The 24112-nt window shown below is 44.0% G+C and overlaps 2 protein-coding genes across 3 annotated transcripts; both read right to left on the bottom strand.

Moving 5' to 3' along the window:
• Positions 1 to 659: 659 nt before the first annotated feature.
• On the bottom strand, positions 660 to 4822 carry LRRN4CL (LRRN4 C-terminal like). Its single transcript, XM_026716382.2, has 2 exons — positions 4520 to 4822; positions 660 to 3480 (listed from the first exon to the last, which is right to left on the bottom strand). The coding sequence occupies exon 2, from the start codon at positions 3473 to 3475 to the stop codon at positions 2609 to 2611; it is 867 nt and encodes a 288-aa protein (XP_026572167.1). The 5' UTR covers positions 3476 to 3480; positions 4520 to 4822; the 3' UTR covers positions 660 to 2608.
• A 5382-nt stretch (positions 4823 to 10204) lies between these two features.
• On the bottom strand, positions 10205 to 23537 carry BSCL2 (BSCL2 lipid droplet biogenesis associated, seipin). Of its 2 annotated transcripts, none has more exons than XM_026716369.2 (11): positions 23408 to 23537; positions 21012 to 21630; positions 19908 to 19989; positions 17409 to 17552; positions 16500 to 16634; positions 15102 to 15199; positions 14364 to 14505; positions 13369 to 13444; positions 13029 to 13109; positions 11704 to 11787; positions 10205 to 10542 (listed from the first exon to the last, which is right to left on the bottom strand). In XM_026716369.2, the coding sequence occupies exons 2-11, from the start codon at positions 21218 to 21220 to the stop codon at positions 10382 to 10384; spliced, it is 1212 nt and encodes a 403-aa protein (XP_026572154.1). In that variant the 5' UTR covers positions 21221 to 21630; positions 23408 to 23537; the 3' UTR covers positions 10205 to 10381. The 2 variants fall into 2 exon arrangements, with proteins under 2 accessions (XP_026572154.1, XP_087769930.1); XM_087913804.1 differs by having other exon boundaries at positions 13029 to 13106; positions 23408 to 23534.
• Between the last annotated feature and the right edge of the window lie 575 nt (positions 23538 to 24112).

Here is a 24112-nt window from a genome sequence, read left to right as displayed (position 1 = left end):
CCTATATCTTTCAGTTCAAAAATTCAGCGCAACATAGACTGGAAAAGGATGTTAGAAAACATTCCCATCCCTAAAGCGTGGAAAACATATTCTGCCTCTTGATGTATTCTCAGTGAACTTAAGGCCACCTTCCAGCTTTAAAAGTAATTATTGTGCGGGGGAATGTTTTGTTTCATCTTTTCTGGTAAATATAGATTTAAGAACTGTCATCCAATTCCCTTTGCGAGGCTTATCTTTCCAAAGTTATTTTGTCCGGACCCTTTCTGGACATCTGCAGGATTGATGTTTTTAAAGTTGACAAATAAAACACATGGAAAAATCAGGGGAAGAGTGGGAAGGAGTGGGAAATGAAGCTTGGGGAAAAAAATCTGTTCCACATCTGGTTTAGAGGTTAGGGAGGCATTTAAGACAGTCAGACCCCAAGGAATGTGGGTACAAATTGTCCCAACCCGACAGAACGGTGGGCATCTCCAGCTGTTGTCGTTCCTTCTGCCATCTGGAAAAGATTGAATTTTTCTGGAGGAGGCAAAACAGCTGGCCAACCTCAGCCACAAATAAAAAATGCGGTCTTGGAACGTGAATAGGAGGGGTGGAAAAATCTACCTTTTTTCCTCAACTTTTTTTCTGAGGGAACGGAAAAACAGCAATAGACTGAGGGATCAGATTTAAACCCAATTTTACTCTTCCCAACGATAAAAAACGAACATCCATTGACAGAATGATTCTTAAATTCATAAGTTAGGCACAGAGTGTTGCTTGTTAGGTACCAAACTGAAAAAATAGCATTGTGTGAGCCCAACCACATCTGCACACAAATAGACACATAGAGAGAGAGACACACAGAAAAATTCTTACAACTAAATTATTAAGCCAGTCAAGGACAAGTGAAACAGTCTCTTCTGTCAATACTAGAGAAGAATTTTCCAAACTGCTTAGGGAGCTATGGCTTATCTCCTAATAGTAAAATAAGAATCTAGTCCTCATTGTGCAAAATAAATAAGAGGTTTTGTTAAATAAGCAGAAAAGGAGCAGCTGACTTCGTACCGAGATTAACACCGCTGAAGCGTGCACCCAAAATCCAGACTGTCCAGCGGTAATTCGAGGAGTTTTTCTCCTACTTCGAGACCACAAGGATAGAATTTGGCAGTTTCTAAATGCCAAAAATTGGTAGAAAATTTTAAAAAAACAACTTTCCTTGGTATAAGGAAGAGAAGTTGGTTAGAGATGGAAAAGGTGCGACCTTCTGGATATTCAATTCCAGAAGGATTTTGGAGTGGGAAGCGTGCCTAACTTAAAATAAATTAAATTAAATTATAATTTCCCAGCTCGTATGGCTGGCACGGAAGGATGCTGGGAGCTGCAGTTGGCAGGAGCAATTCCCCCAAATGAGATCACAATTCTTGAAATGGTTTTAAGTCTTGGGGTAGAGAGTTGTGCTCATAAACCATGATCCCAAATGTTGGATGCAAAAAAAAAATTAATCTGGGATTTTGAGAGATTTCTGCATCAGAGCTAAACTTTGCGAGAAGAAAACAACCTGGAACTCTGGTGACTCCAGACAGGGGAAGGGGTTCTTCATGGGATCACTGAATCATTGACTCTAACAGTCGGAAAGGATCTTGAGATCATCTAGTCCAACCCCCAAGGATGAGCTGTTCTACATCTGAAGATGCTAACCAGCCACAAACGCGGGTGTCAAATGCCAACCATTTTTCTTCTAGGTATCTTCAATTGTTGCAACAGACCCAGGACATAGTACCCTGTACCCCAAACATTGCTCCGCCACCCTCGACCTTTCCCCCAAGCCATTGTCTCAAGTGTGATCTTCCATTCTGGTGCTGTCATCAACTCACACAGTGGCGAAGAGATGCCAGGATGGGGATAGCTGTATCTTGGCATTATTAAAAGAGAGAGAGAGAGAGAGATAGCAGAGAGAACCAATAAATACATAAATAAACATAATTCACAACTTCTGGTTTGGAAAATTTCTCTGCATTCCAAGAACTAGCAGCCATCAGAGGAAGGAAGGAAGGAAGGAAGGAAGGAAGGAAGGAAGGAAGGAAGGAAGGAAGGGAGGGGAAGGGAGGGAGGAAGGAAGGAAGGAAGGAGAGGAGGTAGGAGGGAGGGAGGAGAGGAGGTGGGAGGGAGGGAGGAAGGAAGGAGAGGAGGGAGGAAGGAAGGAAGGAAGGAAGGAAGGAAGGAGAGGAGGGAGGAGGGAGGGAGGAAGGAAGGAAGGGAGGAGGGAGGGAGGAAGGAAGAGAGAACACAAGTAATCCTCGACTTATGACGACAATTCGAACCAGAATTTTCATTGCTAAGCAGGGCAGCAATAAGACAGCCCAATTTTACAAGGTTGTTTTTTTTTGCCAAGGTTGCTAAGTGAATCACACGGTCATTAAACGATTCCAGCTTCCCCCATTGATTTTGCTTGTTAGAAGCCGACCGGCGAAGAAGTCACAAGTGGGGATTCACATGACCCTGGGACCCTCGGTCTTCCATCATTTGCGCAGCCTGTGGTGATTGTGCCTCAGTGTTCCCGCCATAAAAAAGATACTCAGTGATTGTCCAAAACGGGTTACTAGTAGAAACTGGCACCAAAGAGCCACCCTCACAGTTGTTCTTCCGTCCGGAACGAGCTGTTGGTGGCTCCGGCGTGTCCCGAACTCAGCTCACCTTCCAGGATATTATCCAAGGATCCGTGCTGGATGGGTTTGGATTTCCGTAGGTAGAAACGCCAAAGTAGGACAGAAACAACCCCCAGGATTATCACAGAGGCCAAACCCACTGCTATATAGACATAGGTCATCTGGTGAGCGGGAGTTCGGACACGGCGACACGGCCCATGTTCTCGAACGCCGTCGTCCGTCGGGCTGGACCCGGCTCGGTTGGCCGCCACGACGCAGAGGAGATATTCGGTGCCAGGTACGAGGCCAGACAGCACCGTGACACGGACGGTGCTGTTTAGCAATGGCCCCGAAATGAAATTCTCCCCGGGGAGACGGTATTTGAGGTGGTACATGTGGACTGTGGACGAGGGGGCACACCAGTGCAAGCTGGCTCGGGTCTCGCTGACGTGGACCGCTCGCAAACGGGGAGCGTCCGGAGTTACGTCTGGACCGGTGACTCCGGGACACAAACATTTGCTCAGCCGACTCAATTCCACACAAGGCACTTGGAGATGTTTGCAGCGGTCGTAGGCGCAAAAGGGGGTCAGTGGCCCCGGGGAGACGGAACGGGGGGGCTCGGTGCTCTGAAAGTTGTCGTAATAATCTTCATAGTAGTCTTCGTAATTATCGTATGTAGCGGGAGAACCTTTCTCTGGTCCGGATAGCGGGGTGTGGTTGACCAACGGATGAGGGGTGTGTGGGCCATGGAGGGGTTTGGGGAGTGGGTGGCCCATGCTGGTCGGGGACCCCTGGGGGCACAGCATCAGGAGGCCACAAGCCATGATGGGTAAGAGCGTCCAAACTTGCATGGTTCCTGCGGAGAACACGAGAGGGACACTCATGAGAAAAAAGACATAATTGGTATACAGATGGGCCTTACGATGACTCGTTTAGTGACGTTACAATAGCATTGATCAAAGTTGACCTGCAACCAGCCTTTGAGGTTAGGACCCTTGTAGCATCTGCATGGTTACATGATCAAAAATCGGACGCTTGACAACCAGAGGTATGTACAACAATTGCAGTATCTTGGAGTTATGTGAATCTTATTTTCAGCCTTTCCAGCCAGCTTCGGACCAGCACAATTCACTTAAGAACTGCAGTGATTTGCTTAACGGTCAAGCTCAGACAGCACCAAGGACAATTCTTCCTCCTCCTCCTCTCCACAACTCCCCTTCCCTCCTAGCACTGATGATGTTACCTAGATGGGTCATGAAATGTCTACAAGGAAACCACCAAGCGCAGAGAGCAGCGAGGACCCCACAGTCATCATTCTCCTCCTCCTCCTCCTCCTCCTCCTCTCCTCCTCCTCCTCCTCTCCACAGCTCCCCTCCCTCCCAGCACGGATGATGTTACCTAATTGGGTCATGAAATGTCTGCAATAAAAGTACCAAGCTCAGACAGCACCAAGGATTCCACAGTTGTCCTCCTCCTCCTCTTCCTCCTCTTTCCCCTTCCCCTCTCTTCCTCTTCCTCCTCTCCACAACTCCCCCTCCCTCCTAGCACTGATGATGTTACCTAGTTGGGTCATGAAACGTCTGCAAGTAATACACCAAGCTCAGACAGCATCAAGGACCCCATAGTCCTCCTCCTCCTCCCCACCTCCTCTTCCTCTTCCTCCTCTCCACAACCCCTCCTCCCTCCTAGCACTAATAATGTTACCTAGTTGGATCATGAAACGTCTGCAAAAAAAAATAATAAAATCCAGGCATGATTTGCTAAACCATCTCCTTAGCTAGGAATGGAAATTCAGGGTTCACCACTTGGATAACTGTTGCAGGTTGCCCAATTTGTCAGGAAAAACAAGCAAATTAACAAGAGAGAGAGAGAGAGAGAGAGAGATGGTGGCTCACCTGGCCTGCTCAGCAGGATCTGGCTCAAATCTCAGCGAAGGATAATTCGAGATCCAAGCACGATGGAAGGAATCGAAAATTCAGGAATCCCAAAAAGAAGCCGCCCAGCATTAAGGGATTTCCCACCGTAAAAACACGAGGGTTAAAAATAGCTTTTTTTCCCCTCCACCTCTTAAGCTGGATTCAGCATCACGTCTCCGGCTTGGCCACCAGCAGCCCAAAATCAGGATTTTGTCCTTGCTTTGCTTTCTCTGTTGTCCTCGCTCCCAAAGAAAACTTTATATCTTACTCATCCAATGACTTAATCTTGCCCCTCCTCGCTTCTCCTTTTTACAAGCGGGACCAGCCAGTGGGAAACAGGGGAAGGAGAGCCAAGGGGTGGGTTTATCTGGTTTTCATTTTAAAAAAAAGAAAAAAAAAGAATTTGGCCTTGCCTCCGCAGCCTCCAGCGCAGGTGTTCGTGGAAAAAAAATAAAATAAATAAAATAAATCAAAGCCTGCCTTATAAGGACTGTTTGCACACTCCTCGCGGCTGTGAATCCGCTCAGTAAAATAAAACTTCAGCCTCCAGCAGTTGGGAATGTTCTCCATCACTGGAAGTTTTTAAGAAGAGATTTGACACCACTCCACCACTCCTCCCTCTGGAATGGCATAAGGTTTTATTTTATGTATTTATTGATTTGATTTGATTTGTCAATTGCTTACAAGAGAATAGGTATAAGCATAAACATCGTTATGAATACATGAAATGGGTACATGTAAGAAAAATAAAAGAAACAATAGGGCAGGGACGGTGGGCACGTTGGTGCGCTTATGCACGCCCCTTACAGACCTCTTAGGAAAGGGGTGAGGTCAATAGTAGACAGTGTAAGGTTAAAGTTTTTGGGGTTTGGGAAAGAAACCCACAGAGTCAGGTAGAGTATTCCAGGCATTGACCACTCTGTGGCTGAAGTCGTATTGTCTGCAATTAAATATGGTGCAGTTAACCTTGAGTTTGTATCTATGGTGCGCTCTTGTATTGTTATGGCTTCCTGAACTGGACTAGTTGGACTAGAAGACCTCAAAGTTCCCTTCCAGCTCTGTTTTCCTTCCTTCCTTCCTCCCTTCCCTTCCCTTCCCTTCCCTTCCTTCCTTCCTTCCTTCCTTCCTTCCTTCCTTCCTTCCTTCCTTCCTTCCTTCCTTCCTTCCTTCCTTCCTTCCTTCCTTCTTCCTTTCTTCCTTCCGCCTGCTATAAGATGACTTCAAGTCCCCAGAATTCCCAAGCCAGCATGCTTTTAAGATGGGTGGATTTTCCCTGGACAATGTATGATTCACTAAAGAATCGCCTTGCTTAGCAACGGAAATTCTGTTCCTAATTATTGCCATAAGTTCAATATATTTCTTGGGTGCTTTTTTTTTTTTTTTACAAGAAAGTGGCACGTTAAATAGTCAACCCATTTCTTTTCCTACCGACAAAGTACTTTAGTTTTTATTGAACTATTTCTTGCTTTGACCTGCTCCTGAAAGCTGGAAGAAAACACCTCCCTGTTTCTTCCTTAGGAAATCCTCAAAACTGAATATTTGCAATGGAAAAAAAAAAATAGCGTCTTACTAAAAGTTTGCCAGTCTTCCAAAACCTCATTTCATCCCTTTGTTCCCCTGCCTGTAGCAACCTGGTTGGTAAAACCAACAGATCTAAGCTCTTCAAAAAGAGCCTTTTAAAATATTTTCTTGCGTTTATTAAATTATTCCTTCATCCACTCTAAAAAAAATTCCATTAAAAATTGTAGGTGTGACGGACTGGCACAAAAGACAAATTCATCCAGAAAGCCACAGTTTTCAAACAAGCTCCCAAAATACTTTTTTTTTTTCCAAAATACCAAAAATATCTCAAAGAGTTGTTGTCATCTTGGCAGCTGAGCCCTGTCTAATTTTCTGGCAGATGTTTCTCAAGTTAGCAAAAAAATATGTTGGATTTAATTCACACTCATACATAGGACTTTTTTTTTCACTTTTTCCTGGAAATGTTTTTGCACCGGAATATCTTATGCCGAGTCAGAACATCGTGTTAGTGACTCAGCATTAATTCTTGTAAAAAACTGACTTTTAAGGAAAATGTTATTTCCTTTCGCCTGAAAATAATGATTGAATTATTATTTGGGGTTTTGAATGATCCTTAAATATTTGGACATGGATTATGATGTATGTCTGTGCTATGTTGTTTACCACTACGACTCAAAGTCTCCAGAATTATATATTATAAATGTTCCTTAAACTGTTATTTATTTTTATTAAACCAAGCTGAAGCCAGCTCGGTTGTCAAAACAAAAATGTACAGATAATCCTTGACTTACAACCACAATTGAGCTGCAAATGTCCGTTGCTAAGCAAGACAGATAAGTGAATTTTGTCCCATTTTGCAATCTTTCTTGCCACAGTTGTTAAATGAATCATTAGTAGTTGTTAAGTGAATCCGGCTTCCTCATTGCCTTATCAGAAGGTTGTAAAAGAGGATCATATGACCCCAGGACACTGCAATCGTCGTAAATGAGTCGAAATTTGATCCCACGATTATGGGGATGCTGGAACGGACGCAAGTTGAAAAACAGTCGTAAGTCCCTTTTTTTCGGGGCTGTTTAACTCTGAACGGTCACTAAATGAACTATTGTAAGTCGAAGACTACCTCGGTCAGCTAAAGACAGTCCTTGACTTCCAACCGCAATCGGGATCCGAATTTCTCATTTCTAAGCAAGACAAGGCGGTTTTTCAGTCAAATCTGGCTTTTTCAGCCTTTTTTCCCTGTCGTTGTAAAGCAAATCACTGCAGTTCTTAAGCAAACCAGGCAGTCGTTAAGCAAATCGAGCCTTTGCTTGTCGGGACGCTGGCTGGGAAGGTCGAAAATAGTGATCACGAGACACACACACACACACACCCCAGAGACGCAGCGACCATTGTAAATGCCAGTTGGCTGAATGCCCAAAATTTTGATCCTGTGATCGTGGCAATATTGCGACAGTCGTAAGTCTGAGGACCGGTTGCAAGTCAGGTTTTTTTTTTTTTCCCGTTCTGTTGTTAAGTTTGAAGAGTTTTGTTTCAAGTCGAAGGCTACCTGTAGAGATTTATCATGGAGAAATGTTTTTAAAACTTACCAGGTAAGGTCTGGTAAGAGACTTAACGGAAACGTGACGCAACGGCGGCTAAATTGACTAATGCATTTCAATGTGTGGGGCTGGCAGGAGAAGTGTGATTACACACGTCCCTGAAGGGTGTGGGAGCCCTAGGGGTCAGATCCAGCCCAAAGTTGGCTAATATAGAGTTTATTGGCGGTTTGTGGAATGCAGACGGTTCTCCTTCCCAGAAATAAAGAGGGTGGAGAACCGGAGAGAGACGAGTCACTCCACGCTCTGCAAGTTAAATTGAAAAAACATCGCTGGCTGGACAGGACCACATGTCCTCACAACTATTCATGAGGAAAAAAAAGAGAAAATTTAGATCAAGGAACCTGTAAGAACATCTGCAGAAAATTCCAGGGCTGGAAAAGAATAAAATTTGCTGTTATAGAGTTATGGAGAATTAGATATTTTTAAATATAGCTGTATCTATCTATATAAAAGCGAAATGCCACTCACGCGTCAACACAAAATCTCCAGAACCGTAAAGCCTACAAACTTGACATTTGGCACGTAGGTTCCTCTTGGCTTCTAAGGGCTCTCTAAGAAAGGATTTTTCCAAATGACCATCAGAGCATTTAGAGTATTTCCTATATTATTATTATTATTATTAACACGCTCTGATGCTAAGGAGTTCTACTCCCCCTCCCCACCTGAAAATAAATCTCTTCCAAATGTAAAACACAAGCAGAGGAGTTTCCGTTTCAGAGCACCAAGCAGCTTTAGTACAGAACAGTTGAGCTAAGCCACTGCCCAGGCTCCTTGCTGTCACCTCCTTGCTCACACAGCAAATACTCTTTCAGTTTCCAAACAGCCTTCACCTCTCTCACACACTGATAGGATGCTAGCCAGAGGAATACCGATGGATGCTGGTAGGCAGAGGCACAATTTTTTTCTCCTTATTTTCCTCCCCAAAAACTAAGCCCAACCACATAGTTTCGTAGCGAAGCACGGGTATAGTGCATATATAAATCTATCTATAAAAAATAAAAATAAAAATTCTGGTTGAAGCCAGCAATTCCCCAAACTACATCCTGGCTCAATTCAGATTTCAAAACAAACGTTTCCTTGATTTTTAAGTTATTTTTAAAATCCCTTTCTCTCAATGCCGACCTCTTGGCATAGAGGATAGAAACTTTTGTCTTTCCATCCAAACATTATAAAAAGTTGGCATCTCATGGAGGTCAGCTGAGGTTTCTTAACACAGGTTTTTTTTTTTTCTCTGTTGGCCTGCTAGAAACCCAGAAGCGATGTGAAACAAGTTTCTGTTTGCCTTCTGCAAACGAAAATTTGGGGGCTTTTTTGTTTGCAAAATTAGTCAGCAAGCTCGGAGGCGTTGCAATCGCATTCCAGAGTTGAGGGAAAAAATGTGTAGTGGTATCAGAATTTACAATGGGCTGAAAATACCAGCGTGCATTTGCTCCCGGAAAAAAATAAATATATTCTTTTCTTTCTTTTTTCCTTTAGGGCTCCAAGGTTATGCAAAATAAACTCCCCTACAAAGAAGGGAAAAAATTGCTCAGATGCAGAGAGAGAGACTCCTGGCAGATTGCTCAAGGTTAAATTCACACAACACAACGAAGCCACAACTTAAGGCAGTGCGCACTCCCAAAACCAAACCCTGGATAAAAATTGCACGTTTTGGTCATGAGGTCTTAGCAAGGAAATGGAGCCAAGTGTGATTTTTAAGGCAGTTTGGTTTAGGGGTTAAGCTAGGAACGAGAAGACGGGGAGTTCTAGAATGAAAGCCGGCTGGGCGACTTTGGGACAATCACTAGGAGACGGTGAGTTCCAGTCCTGCCTTAAGACATGAAAGCCAGATGGGCGATTTTGGACCAACCACAAGGAGCTTTAGTTTTTTACTTTGGCATAAAAACTGGCTGACCAGCTTCGGGCCAGTCACGAGGAGACTGTGAGTTCTAGTCCTGCCTTAGACATAAAAGTTGGCCAGGTGACTTTAGCCCAATCACTAGAAGAGGTGAGTTCTAGTTCTGCCTTAGGCATGAAAGCCCACTGGGTGACTTTGGGTGAGTAGGAGACGGTGAGTTCTAGTACTGCCTTAGGCACGAAACCCAGCTGAGCGACTTTAGGCCAATCGCCAGGAGACGGTGAGTTCTAGTCCTGCCTTAGGCATGAAAGCCAAATGGGAGACTTTGGGCCAATTGCCAGGAGACAGTGAGTTCTAGTCCTGCCTTAGGCATGAGAGCCGGCTGGGTGTTTTTAAGCCAGTCTTTCTCTCTCAGCCGAACCCACCTCACAGGGTTGTTGTGTGAGGAAAACAGGAGGGCGGGAGGAATATTAGATATGGCCGCACATACAGTCCAGTTGTCGAATATTAGACGTTCAGCCATGGGACTAGAAGTGGAGGACAATCCTCAGAACTTCAAATCTGGGTCACCAGTAGCTTCCAGGTAGGCCCGACCTAACTCGAGGACTATTACTGTCGTAAGTGGACAACTCAAAGGCAAGCTCTCTCAATTCCCATTCTTCGGAGAAAGGGAGGTTTCCGATCACGAGACAGGCACCTTTGGTGAGCGACTCGCCGTTCAACTTTTATTTAACTTACAGTGTTTCGTGTGTTTGTGAGGAGAAGGAAGTGGAATGTAAACATAAGCAAAGAAATAACATACAAGCCCTCAGGACAGCAAGGCCTGTGGGGTGGGCTCCCGGTGAGTGCAAGTTGGAGCTTCCTGGCGGGACTTGAACCCAGAACTCAGGAGCTGGAACAGCTGCTTCTCTGGCGGACTTCCGAGCCGAGCGTGAGCGTCCGGGACATGGGGGGTAGCAGATCCGAGCCGTTCCCCTCCGAGGAAGGGGTAGGATGGTTGACCTCGGTAAGCAGGGGTGTCTCGTCCGGAATGTCGTATTCTGCCTCTGTCAAAAGAGGAACCCCCCCCCAAAAAAATATTAGGATCTGAAGGACGGGGGGGCGGGTGGGGGACAAACACGATCAGTGTTGATGTGGAGACCCCCCAAATTGGGTAAGGAATGGGGTTTCCTGGCACGGCGTTGTTCTGACTGTAATTAAGCACACGCTTAGTTCAAACCACTCGTTTTATTTCAACGCTGGGAATTACGTGCATTCCCAGCCAGTAATGAGTCTCAAACAGTCCCTCGAGATAAGCATCCACCTTTCTCTCCTTTGAATGGCTGCCAACAACTAAAGTGCCAAATGAACTGTTAAAAAAAACCCAACCAAAGTACAAAGTCCACACAGAGCTTCAAGGTTTAATCCAAGCAGAGCGAATGACCTTGCTTCCTGCAAAGGTTTCTTCACCTTTGCCTGACCTTTAGACCTTATGGGAGGGGTAATCATCACCCAGCCTTACTCCCGAGTCTCCCCTTTTGTCTCAGCTGTTCTTGCCTTCTGGCAGCTCTGCACATACGCACACTGAGCACATTATTATTCCTTTTATATATATTATATATCCCTTATTCCTCTGCCTCGCTGCTGCCGGATTCCGGAGGCAGCCCCCCACTCCCAGACACCGTAGATGATGGTAGGTAGGTAGATAAATAGATTGATAGATGATGGATACTGTAGATAGATGATAGTGATAGATAGATAGATAGATAGATAGATAGATAGATAGATAGATAGATAGACAGAAGCCTGATGATGGCAGATGAGATTCTGCTGAAATGTCGATACAACTTTAAAAGCACAGCTACTATGACGTGGGAAAATACCCGAGCAAAGCCGATATATAAAATCAATCTATCTATCTATCTATCTATCTATCTATCTATCTATCTATCTTTGGTTATTTGGGTTTTCTCCCGTGTAAAATTGGAAGTATCTAGGTGACGTTTCGATGAAGTCTCATTCATCATCTTCAGGCTTGTGTCTTCAGCTTTGTGCTTCTCGGAGTAACTAACCCAAATAACCAAAGATCCACATACAAATACCCGCAAAAACCTCAGAAAACACACACACACACACACACACATATATATATATATATATATGAAATAATTCGAGGACTACCCATAGAAAAAAGAAACGCAGGGCATTGCAAAATAAAATCAGGTCACCTTCGTTTGAGCCGGCGCCCACGTTGGATTCCGTTCCCAAATTGGATTTTTCAAGGCTACTTTTCTTCACCTCCGTCGCAGACTCTGCAGAAGATTGAGAGGGAGCAAAATGGAGAAAACGAAAGCGATTCGAAGTGTACTATCCCATGCAGGTTAAGTCCTTGACTTACAATGGTTCGTTTAGTGACCATTCCAAGTTACGACGGCACTAAAATAAAGGGACTTTTTCCACAGTGATGACCGTTGTTGTAGCATCCCCATGGCCACATATTCAAAATTCAGGCGCTTGGCCACTGATTCGATTTATAATGGTTGTGGAATCCCGTGATTCCTTTTTTGTGTCCTACTGGGCAAGCCGAGTCAATGGGGGGAAGCCAGGCTCACTTAATGACCGTGTGACTAATTTAAGAAATGCAGGGAAAGTCGTAAAATATCACTTAACGAATTTCTCACTTAACAACACATGTTTTGGGCTCAGTTGTGGTTGTTTAAGTTGAGGATTATCTGTGCATTAAAATAAAACACAAATACAAGAAAAAGCCCTTGGTTCTACAGCTGGTCCTTGACTTATGACTGCAATTGAGCCCAATAGGTCTGTTGCTAAAGGAGACAGTTGTTAGGTGATTTTTGATCCATTTTACGAACTTCCTTGCCCCAGTTAAGCAAATCATTGCAGTTGTTAAGTTACTAACCTGGTTGTTAAGTGAATCCAGCCTGCCCCATTTACTTTGTTGGTCAGAAGGTCGTAAAAAGGGGCAATCGCATGACCTTGGGATACGGCAACGGTTGTAAACATGAACCCGTTGTCAAGCACCTGAATTTTGGGGCTGCTGCAATGGTCAGAAGTGTGAAAAACGATCATAAGTCACTTTTTTTCAATGCTGTTGTAACTTTGAACAGTCACTAAATCATCTGCTGTAAGTCAAGAACTATCTGTATGATAGGCAGGATGATGATCAAATAGCCAGGAAACCCGACTGTAAGATTGCTTGGCTGTTCGGGCTGATCATCATCTCCCTTTTAATGTCCCCATAATCCCTTTGTCGGGGCAACTGAATGTAGCTGAGTGTTTACCGGCCGGGTGCCCTTCATATCCCCAATGTGGAGTTTTGTTCAGCAGGTATATTCTCATCGCATTAGGAGAGAGAAATTATCTGCCTCTACCTAGGATTGAACTCACGGCTTCCTGATTGTGAGACGAGAGTGCCAACCCTAGGCCAACGTACCACTCATGCTCGCACCAATTCCGGCAAGCAATTTGATTGTTACTCGAGATGAATTTTGAGTCTTGCCCGATAAAGAAAGAGAAATTAAAATCCACACACCTGCCTTGGACGATTTCTCTCCTTCCGCAACTCCGACGTCTTCTGGCTGCGGCAGGGAAGTGTCTTCTTCTACGTCGCCTCCTGCAAAAAACAAAAAGAAAAAGGCCGGAAAGCTGATTACAGGAAGTCCTCAACGTACAACCATTCATTTAGTGACTGTTCAACGCTACAAACGGCACTGCAAAGAGGAAAAAAAGTGAATTATAATCGGCCCTTTTGCTTGGTCTCACAATTGTCTTTTTAGGACAATCCCAATGTCCCCAAGACGCACACAGTTGCTACATCTTCTTTCCTTCACGATTGAACTGAGAGTTGTGAGTCCGACCACAACCGGCCTCACCTTCTTTAGGAAACACAACTTGTCGACGTGAGTCATCCAACGTTTGCCCCGGTCCAGATTTGTCCCGGCCTGGGATCTGTTCAAACATGAAAAAAAAACAAAAACAGAAAGCAAACTATTATTTCATTGGGACTTAGTCCAGCAACGGTAGTTGTGTATTTGTGCAGTTTGTGAAGGTCTTTTTGTGCCTACTTCAGGTAGACCTTGACATAAGACAGTAATGGGGGCTGCCTTTCGCAATTGACCGTTCCGGGATTTTGTCAATGTCAATGGCGTTCAATTATTATTGTGGTTCATCGCAAAGTCAGCCAGGTGTTTAGATGGGATTTGGCCTCTTGGGTCCTCCCCAAGGACCTGCGATAGGCAGGTGTGGATGTTTGACGTTGTCGAACGTCTCATTGCAGGATGTTGGCTGCTCCCTTCCGAAATTGACCGACGGGGGGATTTTGTCAATGCCCATCAGCCAATTGCCAAAAAGCAGTTTTACCTGGAACAATTGACATTCTGGTGCTTTGGGGAATAGGCTAAACCCCCTCTTATTTGTGGCAGCCCCTCAAATATTAGAAGACCGATATTGTGTGTGTCCCGGTGCCTCAGAATTATGAATGATGTATCTCAGAGTCGGCTACAACCAGGCAGTGCTGGCTTGTTAACTCTCAATAAATCCTTTTTTAAGTTTTGGAAGTTTGGCCCTCGAGGCGCATGATTTAAAAAGAGGGTAACTGCTGGAATCCTGACACCGAGTCCTTCCTTTCACTAGACTAGACACCCCCAATTCCTGCAACCATTCTTCGTACGCTTTAGCTTCGTGTTTTTAGACCATTTATTTGCTGCAAATAAAGGTTTCTTTATCGTGCACTGAGCATCGAAACCGGAGGAGCAGGTAAAATGTGCAAACTTGTTCACAGCTAAAAAGTTGTGCGGTGCCTCTGTGCGTGTGTGTGTATGTGTGCGTCTTGCGGCAAACAAAGAAACTCCCATCCCATAACACACACCTGCACAGAGAGAGTTTCTTTAGGCCACAGACTGCCCCAGATCCACTGCAGGTAGCTGAAAAGGACGATGACGCTGAGGAACATGAAATTGCTGGCGACTCCCAAAATGGCCGACGTGACAGGGAAATTGTACAGGAGATACCTGTGGGGCCGAAGACATGAAAAACGATGGGTTATGAGAGTTCACCTTCCTGTATCTCAGTATCTCGATCCTTCGGTTTCAGCCTTAGTCGTCAAATTTTGTTTTCCTTGAATGGTGTGAGGTTCTCCTGGACTGGCCTTCTCTCTTAACTTCAGAGAAATGGTCGTAAGTCGAGGATTGTCTATATGCAAACAATCTATCCACACCTCTGGTCTACTGGATAGCTGTCCATCCCACCCCTCAAAAGGCTCCAGAGAAGAACCAGCTCTTCAAGTCTCTTACAAATCTTAGCATCGGTCTGGAAATCTAGAAATTAACAGGGTGGATATTCACGTCGACTCAACTGGTGAGATTTGAGCAATTCACAGCTATTGCAACACCTGCGTCTGTGACTCTAAAAAGAGGTGTTTTTTTTTATTTTATTTTAAAAAATCTCCTGAAATTCGCTCGGATTTGCCGGGCAACCCTAAAGTTCTCCTCCATTTCCAATTCAAACCAGAAAGTCTTCCCCTCCTTTATTTGCGGGGGGGAAAATAAAATAAGAATTTTCTCCTTTCCCAGCCATTCAACGTTGAGTCTTTCTCTCTCTCTCTTACCGCAAACCAGTGAAATGTGCGTGAACTCTAAGGTGTGCCCCATAAATCTGAATTCTAGTCGTTTGGATTTCAATCACTGCCCCAATGGTGGGAACATACTAAAAGGAAAAGAGAAAAATTAAATTAAACACAGACAAGACTGCTTCCCCCCCCCCCCGCTTGTTATGTTACTGTCTCAGATTATTGACCAATCACAGGGGCTACGAATTAGAGGAGAAAAATTCCATGCTCAAACACTCTCCCAGTAGTCCTTGACTTACGACCACAACGGAGTCCAAAGTTTCTCTTATTTTAAGTGAGTTTTGCCCTATTTTACAGCATTTCTTGACACTCTTATGGTCTAAGCTGAGCCAGGATTCACAGGGATCTTAGTCCCCTCTAGTGGAAATTCAAGGATCAAACAATTAAAATTTGTTTAAAAAAAAAAAAGTATCACAGACCCGTTTCTGAATCTCATTAAGCTTTCAGATGGGTGGACTTCAACTCCCAGAATTCCCCAGTTAGCATGCTTTAAGATATGTGGACTTCAACTCCCAGAATTCTCCAGTCATCATGCTTTAAGACGGTTAGACTTCAACTCCCAGAATCCCCCAGCCAGCAGGCTTTAAGATATGTGGACTTCAACTCCCAGAATCCCCTAGATGGATGAATTCCCCAGCCAGCTTTTAAGAGGGGTGGGCCAGAGAATTCTGGGACTTGAAGTCCACACATCCTAAAGTGGCCAAATTGAGAAACACTGAATTACAGCATTGCAACACTAAATAATTCAGACTACCCCAGCTTGACACACACAAACACACACACACACACACACACTTCCAGAAGTGCCGGATTTCAACGCCCACGGGCCAGATTGGCAAATCACAAATCCAGCGTGTCAGGACAGCTCTAAACCAACATGTTGATTTGATCTCAGCAGAGACCAGAGATCAAATCTCCGCTCAGCTGGTTATTTTTTTTTTTTTTAACCTACGGGAGCCTAGAGCGGGTCAGATAAAACAGAGCCTTCTTTGATAATGCAGCTAGTCCTCAACGTCCAACCACCAAGGAGTCCCACATTTAGGTCACTAAGTTGAGACATTTATAAAAGGACTTTTGCCGTTTTACGACCTGTCGGGCCATCCTCCCCGTGATTAAGCGAACCGCTGCCGTCATTCAGTGAGTCACATGGTTGTTAAGTGAATCAGGTTTCCCCACTGACTGTGGCTGGTTATAAATATGAGCCAGCTGCCAAGCATGGGGAATGCTGCAATGGTTGTAAGTGTGAAAAACGGTCACAAATCCCTTTTTCTCAGTGCTGAGGTAACTCTGGCCGCTAAAACCAAGCAGCTGTAAGTTGAGGACCGCCTGTACAATGAAGCATTCAGAGTTTTTTAAGGGGGACGAAGAGGATCTCACCGAATCTTCTTTGTAATCGGAGTACAGTTCAACGTCCACCGTTTGTTTCTGTTCTGTAAACCCAGCTAGGAAGAGGCCGGAGAAAGCCAGCGTGTCGAGCATCTGTAACAATCCCGAACGGTAGTGCAACATGGCCTAAAACAGGAAGGAAATTCACCAATCAGAGGTCAACAATCCAGGAATTAGAGTCTTTTCTGATTTCGATAGAAGTGTATTTGTGGCTAGTACTGATGATGTTACCTAGTTGGGTCAAGAAACGTCTGCAAGAAAGCAACCAAGCTCAGAGAGCACCAAGGACCTCACAGTTGTTCCTCCTCCTCCTCCTCCTGTTCCTCCCTCTTCCACTCTGCAAGCCCCACTGCCTTCTAACCCTAATGGTGTTACCTAGTTGGGTCATGAAACATCTGCAAGAAAGCCACCAAGCTCAGAGAGCCCCAAAGACCCCACCGTTCAACCCTGAGCTACAAGGATTCTCTTCTGTGCAATCCACTTGCATATAAACAGAGAGAACCCAATTCCCTTCCAGCACTGATGATGTTACCTAGCTGGGTCATGAAATGTCTGTAAGAAAACAACCAAGCTCAGAGAACACCACTATCATTTCTGAATTAGCAATATTTCACCCCTTCTCATTGTCCCAGACGAAACCACACAACCCAATACAGGTCAGAGAGCCACGTAAATCTCCGTTCTCACTCAGCAAACCCAGTTCCATTGAGTTCAAGCTTCGATAAATCATCACTCACCCGCGTGAAATTAATAAAGGGATGATTTATTGAAGCGCGCCACCCAAGAGCAGATCAAAAAAGCCAGACCCTGTCCATCAAAAAATAATCATAATAATAATACTAATAATCATCATCTAATCCCTCTGAGAATCTCTCAATCCTTACAAAATCCCAGACTTACAGCCCGAGCGGAAGAAGAAATGATCCGGCCTCCTTTGGTGTAGCAAGAAATCACTACCATAAACATGCCTAGATTCTGGTTGACCGGTGATTCCGGTAGTTCCAACTCCAAGGACATGCGGTAAGGTTGGCCGTACATAAGAACCTGTTGGGAAGAAGAGAATGATCTTCGATGTTTATTTTCAATCCATTTTTTTATTTCAATCTACATATAACAATACATTAACGGTGTGGCATCAATATATCATACATCTCTCATTGCACAGATTCGCATTCATTCATAATTCTGCAATGTTTATTTTCAATCCAAATATTTTTTTATTTCAATCTACATATAACAACAATACATTAACGGTGTGGCATCAATATATCATACATCTCTCATTGCATAGATTCGCATTCATTCATAATTCTGCAATGTTTATTTTCAATCCAAATATTTTTTTATTTCAATCTACATATAACAATACATTAACGGTGTGGCATCAATATATCATACATCTCTCATTGCATAGATTCGCATTCATTCATAATTCTTCAATGTTTATTTTCAACCTTTCAAAACTCTCTCCACGTGCCTACCACCATATCAATTAAACAGACCTAGTAATTCCATTATTCAATTTTCTGCCTGTTTTCATTTTATTTTTTTAAATAAAAGATTCTCATTTGGCAAGCAGGATGGGTCCAGGTTTCACATCTCAATACAAACATGACCATAGTTACCTGTTCATTTTGTTTAATTTCATATTGCATCATCCTTATTATTATTAAATATTAAGCTTATCTTATCCAATCCCAATTCATGGTCTCATATCTTATTTTAAAATGTTATTTAAAATTCTCATCTCAGTTCTGAGAATGATCTTCCTTTGTGCGGGTCACTCAATGTCCCGGTTATCGCCCGGTTAGACTACGGCAAGGCGCTCTCTGTGGGGCTGCCCTTGAAGACTGCAAGGAACCCTCGACTTACAAACCATTCATTTAGCGATCGTGGGAAGGTACAACGGCCTGAAAAAAAGTGACTTGGGATTGTGGTTCACAGCCAGGAACTTTCCAGCATCTTCCCCACGTGATGAAAATTGAGATGGCTTGGCAGCTGGTTCGTATTTATGACCGTAGTGGTATCCCACTTTTTACGACCTTCTGACAAAGCAACGCCGACCGGGAAGCCAGATGCACTGAACCACCAAGTAACTTATCAACTGCAGCAATTCACTTAACAAGCATGACAAAGTAGGTGGTAAAATGAGGCCAAATTCCCTCAACAAATGTCTCACTTAACGACAGGAATTTTGAGCTCCACTGTGGTCGTAAGTCAAAGACTACATGTATTTACAGTGACCAATCCTCGTATTGAGGCCCCGTTACAGCATTCCCACGGTCATGTGAACAAATACATTGCAACTGGCATGTTATTTTATGAGTTGTAACACCTCAGGGTCCCAAGATCACCATTTAAGACGCTCCCAGCTGCCTTAAGTGAAGCCGGGCTCGCTTAACGACCGTGTGTTTAGCAACACGAATGTGAGTGGGTCAATTCAACAGGTATTGCATGGGGCGATCCACTCCACCACCTTAATTGCCAGGCTGCACCCAACAGGTGCAGCAGCCGAGATAAAACCGTGCACCGAGAATTTCAGGCCTGATCTGAATTTCACCTCATTTCTGATGCAATAACCGGAGAAGATTAAACAAAAGAAAACCACCAGAGCATCTCATGTGGTCTCTCAGGGAGTTCCTGGGCTGAAATGCTGCTGATTTTCCTGCTATGGCACCGTGCTTTGCATGCATGTGCCTAGAGACATCTATCCGTTCCCCTCGTATCCCGTTCTTAATCGCCTATGGTGATTAAAGCTAATTATTTACGGCCTAATTTTACCTGACTTCAAAGCTGGAGGGAAGGAGGGAGGGAGGGAAGGAAGGAAATAAGAGGGAAGGGATGAAGGAGGGAGGGAAGAAAAGAGGGGAGTTAAAGAGGAAAGGAGGAAGGAAAGAGAGGGAAAAAGAGAGAGAGAGGGAGGGAGGGAGGGAAGAAAAGAGGGAGTTGAAGAGGAAAGGAGGAAGGAAAGAGAGGGAAAAAGAGAGAGAGAGGGAGGGAGGGAGGGAAGAAAAGAGGGGAGTTAAAGAGGAAAGGAGGAAGGAAAGAGAGGGAAAAAGAGAGAGGGAGGGAAGGGATAAAGGAGAGGGAGGGAGGGAGGGAGGGAGGGAAGAAAAGAGGGGAGTTGAAGAGGAACAAAGAAAAGAAGGAAGGAAAGAGAGGGAAAGAGGGAGAGGGAGGGAGGGAAGGAGGAAAGGAAGGGAGAGAGGAAGGGAGGAAGGAAAGGAAAGAAGGAAGGAGATAAAGGGGAAGGAGGGAAGGAAGGAAGGAAGGAAGAAAGGAGGGAGAATTATCAAAAACTGTAAAAAAAACAAAAAATAGTGTACAACTTTTGTTTCCTGCAACCTTATTTCATTTCAAAACACTGTGGTCAGCAATCAGTTTTTGAAAATCGCTCACCTGGTCTCGGCTGTCCTTGATGAACGAAATGTTGGCAACAGGAAAGGAGCAGAGTTCAGGTCCGGGCTGGCCACAGTCTGTCCTGAAAAAGGCCAAAACTTTCTCCCAAATCGGATTCACACAACACTTTAGCAGATCTCAAGTTCACAAAGCTATTTTTTGTGACAGGTTAATTTTTTGAGGGGAGGGGGCAAAGAATTACAGGTAGTCCTCAACTTACAACCATTCGTTTAGTGGCCATTCAAAATTTTACAATAGAACTGAAAAAGAATGCGACCGATGACCGGTCCTCGCTCTTATGACTATCCCTGCGGTCATGGGATCCAAATCTGGGTACTTGCAAACTAGCGTGTATTTATATAATGGCGGCAGAGTTGCTATTGGTGACCTTCCCAGCCAGCTTCCAACAAACAGAGTCAAATGGGGGGGGGGAGACAAATTCACTTAATGACCATGTGATTCACTTAACAACTGCACTGATTCACTTAGGAACCCTGGCCCACAAAAAAAAAAAAGATGGCAAAATCAGAAGTGACTCGCTTTAGCAACTGCCTTGCTTAGCGATGGAAATTTTTGGCTCCAATTGCCGTCTTAAGTTGAGGTCCACCTGTAATAACCTCCTACTAACCCAGTGTCAACTCATAAAACATTCCTAGGCCTGTTTTAGTAGTTGCCATTAAAAAAGAAAGAGCGGGGAAGGAAATCTGGAAGAGCAGTTTGGAAGCAAAAGTACATTCCAACTCTTCTCTTTAAAAGACTGTAACTAAAATACCAGAGTTTTTGCCCTCAAATATATTTAATTGGAGAACGTGATTGATGACACCCAGACCGTAATTGGAGAATGTGATTAATGACACCCAGCCTGTGATTGGGCTCAACTGGGAGAATCTGGTTGATGAGACCCCCAGGGGGGAGAGGGGGGGGAAACAGGGTCACAGGGGACTGGAAATGACACAGGCCAGAGTTGGCTTCACCCAGGGCAGTGCCAGTATGTCGCCTCTAACGGATCCTTTGCAGGGTTTTTTTGAAGTTTGGCTCGAGAATCATGATTTCATTAGGGCAATTGCTGGAATCCTGACTACAAACGTCTGCTAGAACACTAACCTGAACTGGTAGTGGACAGGGCTGACGTAGCTGACCGTCGGCATGTAGGAGTAATAGAAGCTGCCGTAGAGGAAAATGGAGATCCAGAGGAGGAGGAGCAAAACGCAGAACAAAATAGCCGTCTGCAGAACTGTGCGACGCACTCGCAACATGAGCAAAGAGGCCACTTCTTGGACCCACACCAAGAAAGGTCCGGGACTGGCCGACATGATGGCGGTTTGGCGAAGGAGAGCAAGTCAATACGTTGGGTTGTTTTTTTTGTGGGGTAGGGGTTTCAACCTACCCCAAGCAGAGAGCGTCCCGTGTTTTGGCAACGTTAAACCGGAAGTCCCTTGCACAATGGAGAATTTAATTTAAAAATAATGAAAGCGTTGCAAGGGATTTTAATCTGGAAGTCAAAAGGTTTTCCCACAGGCGAAAAGGACCGTATGGAAGGTGGTACGCTGGTGCATGGTGGTTTTCGGAAAGCGGATTTGGCTTCATGAGAAAAACAAGCACTCAGAGTGGGCTCAGAACATGCTGGGTAGGAAGGGAAGGGGGGGGCACCAAGCCCTGAGTCCCCCTCCTCTTAAGAAATTAGGCTGTTCTTTAGACTCCACTCCCCAGGGCCGGAAGGATCCTAAAATGGAAAAAAAAAAAAGGACAAAATAAATCCAGGGTGTCTGATTTTGCAAAACTCTTGGCACATATTCTCTTCTTCAACTTTTCCCTGCTTTGGATCTGTGAACAAAGAGCATTAACACTTCTTGGAGAAGGAGATTCGACAGCAGAGGGGGAGTATCAGAAATTATAGCCCCCCCACCCCACCCCAACAAAAAAATTGAGCCTCTGACCCAGTCCTTTACCAATTCTGTCTGGGCAACCCAGATGGAGTTGGCAAAGAAGGGCGTTGGCGCCACATTCTCGGACGCTGGTTGTTGAATGTTAAAACAATCTGAGTTTGTTGAAAAGTTTATTGGGGTTTGCACTGGGGTTTTATTTTTTATAAGCTGCCTGGAGTCACCATGAGTGAGTCGGGCAGCCATGTTCTTCTTTTATTTATTAAATGTGAAATGCCCAATTTCAACTCTAGAGACAAAAATTGTACATTTTCTAAACAAACATGCAAGTAAATAAATACATATTTTCTCAATGAAAGACTGTGAGTGATACATTTGGTTCCTACTTCTCAATATAGCCAACACTTAATTTCAACCTTTTTTATTTTTAAAATGCTTTCTGTAAAAGAGGGAAGATAAAAACCTATAAATACAGTTAGTTAAATTATTACAATGCAAAGCTCCCAATTCAGAATTCCGAGGAGCAAAGTTGTACTAACATCCCAACCAAAGTATTTTAATTTTTTTCTTTCCTCAAGCAAGAAGGCAAAACTTGGGACAGAAAGCAGCTCAAAATCAGTTGCTGCTCCAAAGTTACACTCACTAGTAGGAATAGTTTTAGTTGGGAGTCTTAGTTGCAGTTTTAGTACAGTTTCTAATAATACTTAAATCTGTATAACCTTATGTTTTATTTATTTTTTACTTGTTTTATCATCTTTAGGGTAGATGGACGCCATAAAAATTTAATAAATAACATAATAGTGAGCTTAAAGTTAAATCCCAATTCAAAACACAACTCATCGGATCTTTTTAAGTTACGAAACACACAACAGAATTTTTACAGGAGTGTTTGGTTTTCCTCGCTGTTGTCTGATAACTGAACCAGAATCTCTCACAGTTCTTTAAAACAACACTTTTAAATTTACTCATACTGCTTCCACTTGCACCATGCTCTGGCAATCAAACTAGCAGCCTTTAAACATTTAGAATTACAGCCCCTTTCCCAATAACGCCCAGTTCAGCTTCTAGCTAAATTCTAAGCATTCTTAATTTTTAAAAAATTAATTATAATTTTATAATTAATTTATAAAGCTAGCACAATATACAAATCCTGCAAATTTTGTACACGAGGGAGGGAAAAATTAGAGGGTCTGTTATGATAGAGGAAAGTGGGGGGAAACCTAGTTTTTAATTAGAAACAGGGAGATAAAGTACATCACAGTCCCCCCCAATCTTGGTTTAGCTTCTTTAGAGGAAGGGAAACGGCTTCCAAACACAAACCACCATCCCATCTCAGTTTAAGAGAGGCAAACAGGACAGGCAGAAGTCTTGCAAAAGGGTTAGAGATATGTAAGCATGCAGGAATGGGGAGGAAAATAGGGGGGGGGGGGGAGAAAATACAGAAGGAAAAAGGGCAGGGGGCGTTTTTAAAAAATCCCCATCCGCCTAGCTTGCAAACCCTGATTGGGAGGCGGGGGGTCAGAGAAGAAGCTAGTCAGTTTCCAAAAGGGGAAATATATATAATATATATAAAATATATATAATATAAATATATATATATATAAAAATTCAAAGCACCTGAATTACTTCCAGCGATGCTGCTGTTGATCCACCTCTGGATTCTCCTTTTAAAGTCTCTCCGCCCCCCCCTTATTTATTTATTTTAATCAAATGTGGGTTTGGTTCTACCTCTTCCGGGTTTGGCCCCGCCCCTGAGGAGGGAGGGGGAACGGAGGAGGAGGAGAGGAGGGGCCTTTCTTTTTTTTTTTTTGCAACGCTGTTTGCTGCGGCCGCCGGCATCTTCTAGTCACGTGGCCGGAGGGATGCGGCGGTGGCTGCCTGCCTCCCGTTTCCATGGAGACGGGCCGAAGCAGAGGACCGCTTTCTTTGCCTTTTTCTCTGAAGAAGATGCTGGAGGGGAAGGATGCTCACTCAGGAAACTAAAAGGGATTTCAACCCCAGGGCTCCCCTGCTTTCTGATTCTTCTTTTTCTAATAGTGAAACAGATTAAATATATTTCATAATTGAATATATTTTAGGCTTCCTTACAAGTTGGGGCCTGCATTCGCACCACCCGAGATTTGTGGGTTAGGCATAGATTCCTTGGGAAAGGAATGTTCTGTCGCTGTATGTCAGGTTCCTAAAGAAATTCCTTTTAAGCTCTGTTAAAATCAATTCTCTGGCTTTGTTTACAAGAGGGTTGCTTGCCATTTGGTGTATCATGAAAATTCAGTTTGTTTGTTTTTTTAGTAGATTAAGTGATAAACTCTAGGATAAAAATGT

The sequence above is a fragment of the Pseudonaja textilis genome, chromosome 16 (genome assembly GCF_049901715.1).
Source record: "Pseudonaja textilis isolate UNSWEBS1 chromosome 16, rPseTex1.2, whole genome shotgun sequence".
NCBI classification, from domain to species: Eukaryota; Metazoa; Chordata; class Lepidosauria; order Squamata; family Elapidae; genus Pseudonaja; species Pseudonaja textilis.
This window is presented reverse-complemented; position numbering and strand designations above follow the sequence as displayed.

Bases quoted from the DNA above. Each gene is read 5' to 3' on its own strand.
- LRRN4CL (XM_026716382.2), bottom strand. From the start codon at position 3,475: ATGCAAGTTTGGACGCTCTTACCCATCATGGCTTGTGGCCTCCTGATG.
- BSCL2 (XM_026716369.2), bottom strand. From the start codon at position 21,220: ATGTCGGCCAGTCCCGGACCTTTCTTGGTGTGGGTCCAAGAAGTGGCC. The intron at 14,506-15,101 runs GTAAGAGAGAGA...TCGGCCCCACAG, and splicing joins GCACATTTCACTGGTTTGCG to GTATCTCCTGTACAATTTCC. The intron at 11,788-13,028 runs GTGTGTGGATTT...AATCTTCTGCAG, and splicing joins AGAGAAATCGTCCAAGGCAG to AGTCTGCGACGGAGGTGAAG.